The 15,574-nt window shown below is 34.3% G+C and overlaps 1 protein-coding gene across 2 annotated transcripts; it reads right to left on the minus strand.

Moving 5' to 3' along the window:
* Positions 1-339: 339 nt before the first annotated feature.
* On the minus strand, positions 340-12,105 carry LOC128165542 (uncharacterized). 2 transcript variants are annotated; one of them, XM_052830184.1, is made up of 7 exons: positions 12,018-12,105; positions 10,436-10,587; positions 2,641-2,846; positions 1,875-2,009; positions 1,335-1,562; positions 942-1,072; positions 340-905 (listed from the first exon to the last, which is right to left on the minus strand). In XM_052830184.1, the coding sequence occupies exons 2-7, from the start codon at positions 10,585-10,587 to the stop codon at positions 741-743; spliced, it is 1,017 nt and encodes a 338-aa protein (XP_052686144.1). In that variant the 5' UTR covers positions 12,018-12,105; the 3' UTR covers positions 340-740. The 2 variants fall into 2 exon arrangements, with proteins under 2 accessions (XP_052686144.1, XP_052686143.1); XM_052830183.1 differs by having other exon boundaries at positions 340-1,072.
* Positions 12,106-15,574: the final 3,469 nt, after the last annotated feature.

Here is a 15,574-nt window from a genome sequence, read left to right on the forward strand (position 1 = left end):
GTTCTCATTTAAAAAAAACTGATCAAACACTACAAATTAAGATTATAAGCGTTGATTTATGCTCATTTTATTTTGACATTTGTATATTAATAAGAGAAAATTAAATAAAAATTAAGGATTTTATTCTTATGTAAACTTTATTCACCGACTTATAATAGCCAACAACGACTGTGATTATAAAATATAAATTGCATGGGAACAAGACTAGTAATTAAACATCTACACATACTGCATGCAGAAAGTTGTTGTTTTATTCCATCCTTAACAGTGAATTCGTATTAAACAACCCCGAAGCCCTCTATTGTGAATAATATTGAAATAATAACAATCCATAAAGAATGCTTGATGATAAGTTTATTCTTATTAACTTTTAGACAAAATCATGAATTATAAAGTTGGCAAAGGACTGCATATATGACAAGGGTTAGTTTAGCTACCTTAGTTAAATCATTGGTTTTATATATATAAGTTTAATTCATGTATAACATTGATTCCATATTTCAGCAAGAAACATTTAAGATATTGCTTTTAAACATTTTTTTGTACATGTAAGTACATATGTACTTGGTCTGGGATAGATCTGTACAAAGTAAACACGCAAAGTATAAAATAACGATGTTCTTTTTCAAAAAAACAACATTAATTTTAGACCCCTATCATATAGATGTATACAATCCTTTCCAAATCAGAACAGAAGATCTTTCCTTAAGATTGGCAAGCCCCTGAAGTCATCGACGCGTTTACTTTGTCTCCTCAAGTAGTCGTTTGATCCACCTTTTCAAGTATGCCTCCCGGGCGGAGTTAGCTCTCTTTGAGTTGTCCCGGGAGCGGTTACGTCCACCTGGGCGTCTGGTTCTCCGTGAGGTTGCCGTGGTAGGTGCCTGGGTGGGGGCCTGAGTGGGGGCCTGGGTGGGGGCCTGAGTTGGGGCCTGGGTGGGTGCCTGGGTGGGGGCGGCCGTGTTTCCATTATCCTCGGTTGTCACGGTTACAGATCCGGGGTAGCTGGGGCAGACCTCAGCACTCACGCCTCGTTGAACTACGTTGCTGCAAAGGTATCCATATAGCTGTAGGTCTGAGGAGAAAAACTTTTTAGATTTAAAAGAAACTATATAGAATAGATAACGGTGCATTTATTTAAAAATTTACATGGCTGCATTCTTCAAGATGATATAGTATTTCAATATTCTATACCGAAGATATCCAAACATTCCGGTATATACATGTAAACAGTTTATTTAAAAAAGAAATAGTTAAACTTCACGATTTTTTTATACAATTGTATTTTACAGCATTTTCTATAATACATGCATATAAAAATTGTCTCTCATTCTTACCTGTTCCAAAGTCAAGGTCACAAACGTAGGACACCTGTGGTGCGTTGTCTTTGGCGCTTGCCCCCCAGTAACAGCCGAGAACATACGGGAAGTCATAGGTCAAATGATACCGATATTTCCCATCTACCATACGACCGTGACAAATGTCAAGGTCATCTGAGCTGAGAGGTTCGGAGCCTTTGTCTGAGGCGTATGGGCCGTAGATAGGAAATCCATCCAAAGCGACACCTATGAACATTATTTTGATATCATGGTTTTTTTTAAACTTTAATTACCTTTAGTTTGTTGTATATTTACAATTTAGGTATTTTTAACATATTCAGCAAAAATCTACCCCACACATTTTAAACACATTAAAAACATTTGCATTCGCAGATCAAGAGAATTAAGCCTAAGGGGGTTCGGATTCCGGAAAATTCAACTTACTCACATTAACAAATTCACAGTTTAATAACAAAAAGGCTTCGCACCCCCAGCCAAAAAAATTACCCCGCCGAACCCCACCCCCTGGATCCACCCATAAATTGCGTTTGTACTCACCAATGAACTGGTCGACCTCGGCGGTGAAGGTGTCGCCACAGTTATCTGAACCGGGGGACTGGTGATAATGGTACACCCCCCGATTGTCAGAATGACCGTTACAGCGATCAAAAGTCTCCGCATCACTGCCCTCAACTGAGGAAAATCAAAGCCAGATATAGACAGGTTTTAATGAGGCTCGATAGTCTTGACAATTTCATGTAATATTTTTACCTCTAATTAAAGAAGAGTATAACTGCAAATGTACATGTAATGTGAAAAACAAATGACATTCATTTGCAAAGATGCCAATTGTAGTAAGTTCGAATCGAATCTGATCGTATGGACCAATTGCATGTTTGAAATTAATTAAAGAAGTGATTCAGAAGGGTAAGTGTACTGAAGAATAATTTACCTCTGAAAATCATTAGCAATTGTCATGATTGTTTTTGCCGAAAACCAGTTTAAATCGATACTCTATGAAAGCTTGGGACATGCGTAGTCTTCCCCATCAAAGAATTTCTTTATTCTTACATCAAATGGAGACAAAGTGTGAAATGTGCAACCGTGAGTTTGACTGGATGGTCATGGTCATTTTTAGATAAATCTCCATGAGAAGTTCTCTGTGTAGAAATGAAACAAAATATTTAAATTTAAAATAAATCATGGATAATAATAGTTTTTAGTCTAAATGTCGATTTAAAAAGTAAAGGAAGACATGTTGGTAACTTGTTGTCCATCCATCCTCCTTAAAGACGACTTTGAACAGAGTACAAGTCAACCATACCGGCGTTCAGGTCGGCGCTAGTTAGGGGATTGAAGATGACGACACCGGTCTTGGTTATCCCAATGGATCCTTTGGGAAGACTTCCGGGCTGGCAAGCAAAGTCTATCTCTTTCTTAAATGTGTACCGTAAGCTCTGCGCAGAGGCCGTATTTGGATTAACTTGCTGCATATCATGATCCGGAAGTCCATTGGATTGAATGATGTAACTAAAGAAAAAGTACTTATAGTAAGAAAACTACGAAAAAACTCATGAATTTTACACTTCATCTTTTTTGCGGGTGCCATAATTTATTTTACCGGTACAATGTATACAAGGTACCGCCCATTGCATGGCTCTAGAAAAATACCGTCATTGAAAATTGTTTATGCAAATAGAAAGTATTTAGAAAGCGGAGTTACTTCAAAGTCTTTAGGTCAAACAGTAGAAATTACGATAAAAAAAAATGAGAAAAAAAAATTAAACCGGGTCTATCTTTTGCAAATCTTTAAATTTCTTGCAACAACTGGTTTAATTTTTTTATAATGAATCTTTCTTTGTTCCAGCCATCTAGTATAACCTCTTTACGTATACAGTAGAGTTTTTGATAAAACTATAAAAAATGATAAATGATTGCAAAAAAACCCCAACAAAACAAAACGAAACAAGAAAAAATATTGACGCAAGCGTCAAATGAGCCGCAAAAAATATAATCGTTGTATGAATCATCATTAGTTGTTCACATAAAAAAACACACCACAAAGAAGAAAATAACGAGTTGGTCGTACTATTAATCTTTATGGTTAATATATTTTTCAGCAACACGTTTCGAAGTTAACATTTTACTATTGTTATTAAATAACGAGTTCATTACTGTAAGCCATTCTAACGGTAATTGTATGACCATTGCCATAGTATGAAGGAATGGAGAACACATTGATTTGTACATTATTCTAATACAAATTTCAATTCCTCAGTATTCTCTTTGGGAGATTATGTATTTCAAACCATTTTTTTGTTGTTGCATTTTATTGAATAATGTAAGATCGCGATGGATTGTCACGTGACGGGCAGGTAAATGGACGCTTTTTTGTCTGCTCCGTCGATCTGACTTTAAAACGGTGAATTTAATCGTTTTTCATTGAGAAGTTTTTCTGTGTATATATTGTGAAAAGGCGAGACATTGCCTGTGTGAATATTTGGATGTAATTTTGTGTATATATGTTGGATTTATCGACGATTATCCATTGAATTTACCTTTGTAAACACCTGAATCGTGAGTACTACTCGAATGTAAACAATGCAGGGCCAAGGTGAATTCTCCCTGAATAAGCCGGTTTATATTAAAAACCGAGAAATGCAAAACGACTCTAACAATAAGATTACTGATTTTGAATTATATGAAGCTGTCAAAGGGAAAATAGGGGATAACATCTTATGTATACAATTAGACAGCGATTTGTGGAGGGTATACCTCAAAAGTATGGAGAGCCGTTCGGAGCTTCTCTTACACGGATTCGAATTACGGAACATTTCAGTCCAGGTGTACAATTCGAACCCGTATTCCACCGGTGCTAAAGATCCAAATGACGACGTCTTAAAGATTACCATTTGTGGTCTACCCCTGTCGGTGGATGATAGTGCAGTCATTGAGTCTTTGGAAAAACTCAATGTTTCTTTGAAAAGTGAAATAAAATATGAGAAAATTAGGCACCCCGTCACCCATCGTATGACAAGTGTCCTTAACGGGAACAGATTTTTATATGTCCAACCGCTTCCGAATAAATACTCGCTTCCGAGAATTGTATATTGCGCCGGTCTTAAGTGCCGCTTATACCATCATGGACAGGAAACCACTTCATCCCAAGTCCAGTGCTTTAACTGCTGGGGAATTGGTCATAGAAAAACCAGCTGCAAAAAGGCGAAAGCCTGTAGAGTGTGTCAGAAAGAAGGCCACGAACCAGGGTCACCTGATTGCATGCATTTTGTACAGCCATCAGAAACGGTCGTTGCTTTCCAGGGGAAAGACAATCCTTTATCTAACTTTTACCCCTGTGAAATCAAAGCCTTCGGCGAAGTTCACCATTCTGCTGAACACGCATACCAGTTTACAAAAGCGATAAGATCGGGAGATATGGATGCTGTGCAAAAGATCAGGGAGTCCTCCACAGCTCTAGAGGCAAAACGGATTGGTCACACAGTGAAGGATCCAGTGGGGTGGAATGAGGAGAGGGAAACTGTCATGGAAGAGGTTATTATGCTTAAAGCCGACCAGGTGAAAGATTTTCGCGCGAAGTTGGAGATAGCCGATCCAAAGTCTGTTTTTGCGGAAGCAACGTTTGACACCTTTTGGGGAACGGGGCTAGATGTTACTGGCACTAAAAGCACCAACCCGTCAAAGTGGCCTGGGAATAACAAGCTAGGACTCATTGTGAAAAAGGCGGCGGCTGCTAAGTGTGGTAGAAGGCTTCGGAGTGTGTCAGTGCCAAGGAAAGGAAACCCGAACGAAGACAACCAAACTAACCTGGATAGGTTTATCAGGGAAGCAAGGAAAGATGCAGGCAAGAAAGGCGCTAAAACATAGCTTAGTAAGTGATCCAATCAACAACAACCATTATAGACGCTAATGAACACTAAACCTTTAACTTTATTTTCTTTAAATGCTAGAGGCTTGAACACTTATCAAAAAAGAATAACTTTATTTGATTGGTTAAAAGATGCACAGTTCGACATTATATTTTTACAAGAAACTCACTTTGTCAAGGAAAATGAACATATCTATAACTCACGGTGGTTCGGTGAAAAATATCACGCTCTCTCTGACTCTGTCTTCAGTAGAGGTGTGTCAATTTTATTTAGAAAAAATTTGAATGTTGATATCATTAACTATCATCAGTCCGTAAATGGTAGAAAGCTTTTGATTAATGTTAAAATTAACGAAAAGGTGTTTAGTCTTGTAAATGTGTATGCACCTAATTCTGAAAAAGAAAGAACGGAGTTTTTTAAACGCTTACAAGCCTGGATTGACAAATATACTTTGAATACAGATGGATTAATATTATGTGGTGACTTTAACTGTCAGGTTGAAAATTGTAGTGACAAGAGTGTTACTTTTTTAAGAAAACTCTTGAAACATTTTGCGTTGAATGACGCATGGCTAAAAAATGGAAAAGCTAGTAATGATGGTCTAACCTGGTGTAATAGAGAAAATATACCAAAAACTAGAATCGACTTTGTTTTTACAGCAGCCAATCTATGTTATCCGTTAAATAGTATCTATCTACGTCAAGCACCCAAATTAGACAATACACGTTTTAGTGATCATTTAGGAATTATCTTTGAACTAAATACAATTGAAAATACTAGAGGAAGTGGATACTGGAAATTTGATACTTCCTTACTGACCGATGATAATTTTTGCACATTATTAAAGTCTTACATAAAAGACGAACTCCAAAATATGAATGATATGCATGACCCAATTACAAAGTGGGAGTATCTTAAAATGTTGATAAAAGATTTCATTTTAAATTATTCGAAAAGGATTGCTAGGTTTAGAAAAAAACGTGTAAATTTTATTGAAGCACAGATTAAGTTAATTGAATTAAAACCTTCCAATGAAATAAATATGAATTATAAACGTCTTCTAGAGAGAGAAATTGATATGTATTATACAGAAAAATGCAAAGGGGCATATATTAGGTCAAGGGCTACTTGGATAGAAAAGGGCGAAAAAAGCACATCGTACTTTTATAATCTAGAAAAGAAGCATCAGTCTAATAATAATATTAATCAGATTCGTGATGAGAATGACACAGTTCATACAGATAATGATAATATAATGAAATGCCTATATACTTTTTACAATTCGTTGTATGCTAGTAAACATATTCCTGATAAAGATATTGATACCTATCTGTCCGATATTCAATGTCAAACGTTAACAATCGAAGAACAGGAAAATTGTGATAAAACTCCGTCTGTAGAAGAATGTCAAAGAGCTTTAAATAATATGAAAGAAAATAAATCTCCGGGACAAGATGGTCTACCAGTAGAATTTTATAAATATTTTTGGGAAGAAATAAAACATACATACTTTGCCTCTCTAATAAAAAGTATTGAGAAAGGCACACTGCCATTTTCACAGAGGAATGCTATTATCTCGTTAATACATAAAAAGGATGATAAAGATCGTTTGAAAAATTATAGACCTATAAGTCTTACAAATGTTGACTACAAAATATTTACACAAGTTCTGGCTAATCGTTTACAAAAAGTTGCAAACAGAGTTATCGGCCGTGAACAAAGTGCATATATAAAGGGAAGATATATTGGCGAAAATGCGCGCTTTATATTAGACATATTTGAGTATTACATGGATAACAATTTAGATGGCATTTTGCTCTTCCTTGATTTTGAGAAAGCGTTTGACTCTGTGGAGTATAATTTTATGTTTAAAACATTAGAAAAATTCAAATTTGGTGATAAATTCATTGATATGATTAAACTACTATACAATAAACCTATCTTTAAAATAAAAAATAATGGGTGGATTTCAAAATCTTGTGAAATGGAAAGAGGAATAAGACAAGGTTGTCCTGTGTCTGCTTTACTGTTTATTTTCGTAGTGGAAATTCTAGCAATTCAAATAAGGAAAAATCATGAGATACATGGACTTAAATTCAATGAACATATTGATAGGGAATACAAAATAGTACAACATGCGGATGATTGCACAAATATGGTAAAAGAACCAAATTCTTTAAAAAATGCACTGGAGACTATACAACAATTCAGTAAAGTAGCTGGTCCAAATTTAAATATTGAAAAAACTGAGTGTTTATTAACCGGCAAATTTATTAAAACATATGAAACCGAAACTGTTATTGAAGGCGTCAAAATAAATCGTAATAGTATTAAATCCCTTGGAATCTATCTTGGTCATGATAAAGATGAATGTTATAACAAAAACTGGACGAGTAAACTAGAAAAATTATCTAGAATCTTAAGTGTGTGGAAAAAACGAAATTTAACAATATTCGGAAAATGTACGATCATAAATACACTAGCAATTTCAAAATTGGTATATAATGCATTTATTCTTCAAAACCCAAAGCCAGAATATTTTAAAAATGTTTCAAAGATGATATTTAACTTTATTTGGAAAAAAAGAGATAGAATAAAAAGAAATACACTGATTGGGAAAATTGAAAAAGGAGGGATCAATATTGTGGATATCGAAAGTAAATTTTTAGCGGCTAAAGCGTCATGGATTAAAAGAATAACAAATAAATGTAGTATAACATATGATAGCTTGAATGACATGTTACACGAAATGAATATATCCGTATTTGAAATTATCAAAATGACAGATACCAAAATTTGTAAAATACTACGTTTGCCTATTTTTTATTGTGAAGTCTTCTCTACTTTTTATTTATGTAAAAAAGAGAAGAAATATTGTAATTTAAAAAGAGATGAAATTCTGACAGAATTTATATGGTGTAATTCATTGTTCAAATATAAAGGACAAACTATTTGTTTTGTAAATTGGATAAAAAATGGTATTCTTTATGTTAAAGACATTTTTGATGAGAATGGAGAGATCTATGATATTTCTTATTTTATGAATTTATTGAGAAAGAGAAATAACATTCTTTGTGAATATGTAATGCTTAAGCAAGCAATGAAGGAATGTATAAAACTATTTAACTTTTCAAATGCAAAACATGTAAAAAATACTTGTAGTTATTATTTTTTGTTTAAAAACAATGTACAATTGTCAATTCATTCTTTAAAAAGCAGTTTTTGTTATTCTATACTAGTAAATTCAAAATTTCTGTACCCATTGTATGAATCTATGTGGGGAAAGCTTTTTGATCTTGAAACAACAGATTTCAACTGGGAAAATATTTATTTTTCTAAAATTAAACAAATGTATGAAAATAATATTGCAGAATTTAACTATAAGTTACTGCATTGTATTGTAAACAATAATTTGGCAGTAAGCAAGTGGAATGAAAATGTATCTCCACTATGTGATGCATGTAAATTAGTCGAAGATGCACAACATTTGTTATTTAGTTGCGAAATGGTAAACAAAATATGGAAACGAGTAGGGACTTTTTTGCATCTCACAATAACATGGAAAACTATAGTCCTAGGCTTTTATAAAGATAATAATATTCATACAGTTATGTTGAACAATCTTATATCTTTTGTATGTTTTACAATCTACAAATATAAAATGAAATGTAGATTTGATAATGAAATTATGTCAGAAAGAAACCTTATACAAAAACTAAAATATAATCTTTGTTTACAAAATGATATTTTGAAATATGCGAAGAAATTTAGATCTAATAATAATATGTTTACTAATTTAGGAAATTATTTGTGAATGAATATATTGAATATATGATGTACATGTTTCTTTATTATGATATTTGTTTTAATAAAAGAGAAAAAAAAAAGAAAAAAAAAATAATGTAAGATCGCATGCTCATCCGGTAGAAACTGCTCAATTTTAAAGGTAAAAAATAAGCCGGATATTTTTTTCCTAATGCCCCGGTCACACATTCACGAATGAAATGCCGGATTAGCTACGGAAGCGATCCGGAATCATTCGTGGCGATATGTATTGACCCGTGGCTTTTCCGTCTGTTATCGTGTCCAAACGAAGCAATACTTGTATAGCTGCGACAATTTTCGAACATGTTCAAAATTCCACTACGGATGAAACCACCGTAGTACTTCCTTAGAAAAACTTACTAAACCGTTTTAGAACGTAGAAGTCCGTTAACTCCGTTTAAATCCGTAGTAATTCGTATGTATCAATTTGTATCCATTCCGTAGTGCATCCGTACTAACTCCGTATCATTAGATTTTCCGATGTCAACCGTGGAAAATATTCCGTAGTAGAACCTAGGAGTTGATCTGTGAATGTGTGACTGGGGCATTAACGATTATTTGATTTTCCGGTGTCAACCGTGGAAAATATTCCGTAGTAGAACCATGGAGTTGATCCGTGAATGTGTGACTGGGGCATAAATGAAATTATAAATCTTATCTACACTTCAGTTTATGAAGATATTCGTGCTTATTTAATTGCATGAGGTTCTCAAAAGTAACAAGCATTCTGAGAGTATTGCATAAGCAATACACGTCCCCTACCGGTTTGCAGAAATTTGTGAAAACAATGCACATTTCTTACTGACTCAACAGACCAACCCGATAACGAACCCGATTGTAATTATACAAAAAACTGTCGATTAAATTTACAACACAATGCTTGACACTATTTTACAGAACTTATTTGTTTGTTAGAAACAATAAAAGGAATGGTCCAAGTAATGCACGATATTATTACTGACAACATACTTTCCTCGTTTATTCGATACACACCGAGCCTGATAACAAACCTGAACATTAAAAATTGGAATATAAAAAATTAATTTTCTCAAAAACATGTCAACCAGACGCTACAAAAGTGTATACTTGATCAGTAGTTTGACATTTTGAAGCTGTTCAGCAAATTTCATATTATTCCTCAAACGAATAAAGAAAAAAGTGTGGAAAACTGAAGTTGGACAGACAGACAGACGGACGGACGGACGGACGGACGAACGGACGGACAGACAGACGGACTGACGGACGCAGAGGAAAGCTATAGTCCCCTCCGGTGAAAACCGGTAGGGGACTAATAACGGACCGCCTTCTGGTGGCCCGTAAAAAAGAAACGAAAATGTGAGACGTACAATATTGTACCATTCAGACTCCCAACCCCACTCATCATTGTGTATAAAAAGTGTCGCTTACGAGTCGGTGGTTTCAGTCACTGAGACGGTTCCCCCTTTCTCCTGACTGTTGTAGAACTGGGAACTCTCCCCCGAAGACAAACCTTCCGTAGCACCAACGGAGCTGGGGGAAAGAGCCAAAAGCACAAAAACGGAATACAACGTCACGGCCATCTGTAAATAATGAGGGTTTGTTTGTTTGTTTGTTTTTTTTGTTCAGGAGTTGATGCATGTAAAGAAACAACACAGTATTTGAGGGTTTATGTATTTTCTCTATTTTCAAAACAGAAAAAAAAATATCAGAACAATTGAAAACTGTTAGATCTAACTCGCGTTAACGTAATGAGTTGGTCATTTACGAATAACGATTTCAAAAGCTATAAGTAGCTACATGTTAGATTCAACAACTCGATGTTTTTTTATTTCGTAAGTTATCCTTTCGTTATATAATGGAAATTGGGGGGTGGGGGGGTGGGGTGTTTAAAGAGGTTTGTTACTCTGTTTGAGGATTATACTTATATTCATATCTATTTTGGAAATGGCGCACTTTACGATGTACCTTACATTAACTCCAAATTAATCTCTTTAATTAGAATATCTAGAGTAGATTTGATGAAGGCCAACCATTTTTACCGGACAAAAATATCAGGTGAGGGCGGTGCATACTTTTTACATGTGTATTAATTTTGGTTGATTTTAACAATTAGCTATTGCTTAATAACTCCAGAATTTATTTTGAAAGTATACCGTATATCCGTAATTTTCCCGACTATCAAATTTTCTACAATAAACATTTTAACTCGCAAAAATGACTGGGCAAATAAAAAATGCTTTACATTTACCCCATTTTCGCAAATTTTGTGACACGCGATAAAACCGGATATATGGTAAATTTTGTATCTGCGGCTGCGATTCCTCCAGATAGAAAAGGAAAAAGAGACTCAAATAAGTTTCTAAGCTGCAATCTATGTATGAAGATAGTTAAACTAAATGCATAGTAGCACTGACAGCAGTATTAAGATCCACAATTTTGTTCTGATACCAGGTATTGAGTTAAACTATATGTAAAGAATACAGGATTGAACCCACTTATAAGGAAATTAGGAGCGGTTTTAGAAAATTCTCAGGGAAATACACTTCATTGGTCACGTGATAAAATACTGTGTATATCGAGAGACTTCTTGATAGTTTGAACACATACCAACCTACATGTAGCTAATATCTCTGTTAACTTAAAAAAAATTATATCTTATATTTGAGTATGATAAGTCAAATAGTTTATGATTATAACCATAATTGATTAATTGATAATTAATAATCAATGGTCCCTTATAAACTTCTGTAGTTGATTTTTTGGATAAAAGTTATATATTAGATTGAAGCAAAATAATATTATTAATGTCCTGTGTGAAGATTAGTTTGCTATAAAATTCCTAAACCGTTTTTTCTGATAAAATACAGCGACGTTTTCATCTTATTTACCATAAAGGTTAAGGATAATGCAAAACTCTTTATCATCAAAGCCTTTTTTAAGGTAAACGATTTCAAATAGCAATTATAGGTAATAGTTATCAAAATATTTTTTACAGAATGTTTTGACTTACCGTTCCTTGCAACCCTCAATATCTACATGTATACCTTCTCTCTAGCTACATGTATTTATACTAATTATAATACCACGTGACACGCCAACGACCCTATTTCGAAACATATAAGAAAAACATACAAAACAAAGCAAGCAAAGTCTCCATTGTCACTTGAACACGAAGAAGCCCAATTTTTCTCAGGTCTGTCGTAAATGTTTTACTTCATTGCGTAAGAGAGAGAGAGAGAGAGAGAGAGAGAGAGAGAGAGAGAGAGAGAGAGAGAGAGAGAGAGAGAGAGAGAGAGAGAGGGGGGGTTTCTAAATGTTGGTTTCTAAATGTTGCTAACACACTGTTCATTTAGATAAAATTTACTTTTAATTTTTGCTTTTTGTTTGTTTTTTTCTTTTATATGGTTTTTTTTATGGTTTCAAAGACATAAAAAGGCTGGTTGACGTCGAAAAATATTCGGGCACCGAAGTTTTAGCGACTTCTTTTCTTACATGAATCGGTAACATGTGTATTTGTTTTTTATCAATACCACTTATTGCTCTCTTTTTACACATAAATTTGTTTTGTTCCGTTTTTGACCCAGAAGTCTGTCACCAGCAATCCCCGGGGAGTCCGTCTGTGACGAAATCTACATCTTGATAAACCTAAATGGACACGGCATATATAGGTTGTCCGCTTCAATTCTATAAACAAAAATCGGTAGTAGGGTCAAACCTACTTTTGAAATGGTTTAGCTGGTCGATTAATAGGGAACACTTTCATCCCCCCTAAGGGGTACTTTTCCTTGGAGATTTCTTGTATCATGGATGTGTAAATTGCTGTTTCACAGATAAATAAAGAAGAATATATACAGTACTGCTAATTAGTCGGACCAATGTTTTAACATATGTATGATATCCTCTTTCAACAAATCATAATAAAATTTGGTTATAAAGTATGCATAAAACAATTTTTTTCATAATAAAATGATATGGATATGGGAAGACAATAATGCTTTAATAAAGATGTGTTATAATTTGTACGCATCACCAGTACATGTTTTATTTGTTTGGATTTTTTTTTGGGGGGGGGGGGGTCTTTTGCTTTACTTTTGGGTTTTTTGTTTTTACAAATGTATCAACAAATGTTTTAATGGATGAAAAAGAAAGATTAAAGTAGACAAAGAGTACATACCGACATACGACATGCGTCTTAACATCTATAGTTAGACTTTGCTTCAGTTATTTAATCATGTGGTTCATGTAATCTATATACTAGTATATACCGAATTTTTGGATTTCTCATAATATCAATCCAATCTTCGTACCCTGTGTCCGTCCAAGTGAAAAATTACCTGATTAAGAGAAGGTCTATTGGCAACCATAAAACTGATGCCGGTCACTGCCGGTCAAAAGGGGGGGGGGCATTTCAATCACGACTGTGAAAACACGTTAAAGAAAATACATATATAATCTAAAAAGAATTTGTCCTTCGGCTTCAGTGTCCATTAAAGGTTTTTCAGAAGTTTATCTTTGCCGTCTGGTTTGACCATTAGATTATTTTCCAGATACATATTATGGTAAACATTTCCAGTCATCGTTGAGTTGATTCATTTGTCCCGTCTGCCTGATGGGGGTATATTCACTGTACAAGCGGTTACAGTTTCATATACAAATAGTTTCAACTGTTATGGCATTAATACCAACTTCACATCGCCAAAACTAATTGTTGCGTTCCTTAGAGTAACACAGAACGTTAATGGGAGGATATGTTTAGCAAACATTCCATGATATTTTTTCATATCTCGGCGATATCAAAACATTTCAACAATAAACTACTTCCTGAAGTAATTCATGCGGGATATGAAGGTAGCGACATTAGATGATCGATATCTTAGGAGGTTAAGTCTGACATCATCATGATTATTTCGTGCAATCCGTGATTTTTCGTAGGTTGCTGAAGGTTTCGACCAATTGATGAACTGGTTAGAACTCGATCGTATAAAGTTCAGCCCTATCACCTTTTATAGACCTGTAAATTACAAGTGATTTGCTTAAGAAATGTAAGAAAAAATACAAGGTGAATATAATGTAACTATATTATATTGTTATACTTTCATGTTAAATACTGAAATCTGATTGGTTAAGACGCAGTTAAAAATATTTTCTATTACCCTCAGCGTTAGCAACGCACTTAGCAACGGGTAACATTAAAAAATGTTACATGCGCGAAAATTATGCGCGTACGGTTTGCTGTAGAATTCACGTTATTCCTATATAAAAGCAGTAAAATTTTCTTAAAAATTAAGACATTCAGTATAACAAAATAAATAGTGCTTGTTTGGGAGGATAACAGTTGAAATTGATACCCCTCGAAAACCATTGTCAACCTCCGCTTCGCGTCGGTTGACAATAGTTTTCTTGGGGTGTCAATTTCAACTGTTACTCTCCCAAACAGGCACTATTTATATAATAACAGCAGGGTAACAGCATATTGCAAAGAATATAATTTTTTTTTTCAATTGCAGGTGTCAAAACAGAATTTCACCGACGGTTCACATGAGAACGTATGTACCATTTGAATTTGGGGCGTTTCCGCCCGTGACAATAGCAATTTTTTTTAATGAAATTAAAAACAACGAGTAAGGTGTCTTACTATCCTAGTTTTTGTATTAGAACCGTTTTGGACTTTTGGTCAAATGTTACTCTCTAGTTTGCTCATCAAAACAAGGTCCCAAATATTGACCTTCTTTCGTCTAATTCGCTAAGAAACTCTCATTAGAACCATTTCAACAAGTCCTTTGACTTTCTGTAGGACGTAAAATTTTGTTGATTTCTTGCATCAAAACAATTCTAAAATGACGCTGGTTTTGAATTAAATATGTATAGATTGCGTAGACTTAGCCAGACAATTCTTTAAGTTACATATATGTAACAGTGGAATTAAATCTTGTGTAACTGTCAGTGGTTTATCCTCTGATGTGTTTTCTTTGTACAGTGGGTATTAGACAAGGTGAAAATTTTTCACCTTCTTTATTTGCACTATATCTTAATGATAAAGAAGTATTTTTATCAACAAATGATGTAAAGAGATTGACATCATCAAATCAATTAGAACAAAAAAATGGTATTTGACAGCTGTAAATAATTAAAACCATTTTATTCATGAGATAAAGTCGACTCCATGTACCTCGTTTGTAAGTTACAATGTATTTATATTGTTTAAACAAATTACACCCCCCCCCCCCCGATAAAGTGTATTAAATTTTTTATTGCTACTCCTGCAAAGGTTCCGAGAATCCCCCCCCCCCCCCCTGCGTTACCATTACATCTAAACAGAAAATGACCCCGATTACTTATTTTCCCTAAGATTTGTTAAAATTCAATTATTGCACTGGTTTATTATCGGAACGGTACGATATTGTTGCGTTCAAATCGGACAGCTATGTTATGCATAATCAATACCCGCTACCCAAACTTTCTTTAATATTAGTGGATTCAGCTATAACCTTTGATTGGCTGCTGGTACATGTACGTACTTAATTATGTACAGACAACTTGAACATTTTCCTTATAAACAATCTTTAT

The sequence above is a fragment of the Crassostrea angulata genome, chromosome 10 (assembly GCF_025612915.1).
Source record: "Crassostrea angulata isolate pt1a10 chromosome 10, ASM2561291v2, whole genome shotgun sequence".
Taxonomy (NCBI): domain Eukaryota; kingdom Metazoa; phylum Mollusca; class Bivalvia; order Ostreida; family Ostreidae; genus Magallana; species Magallana angulata.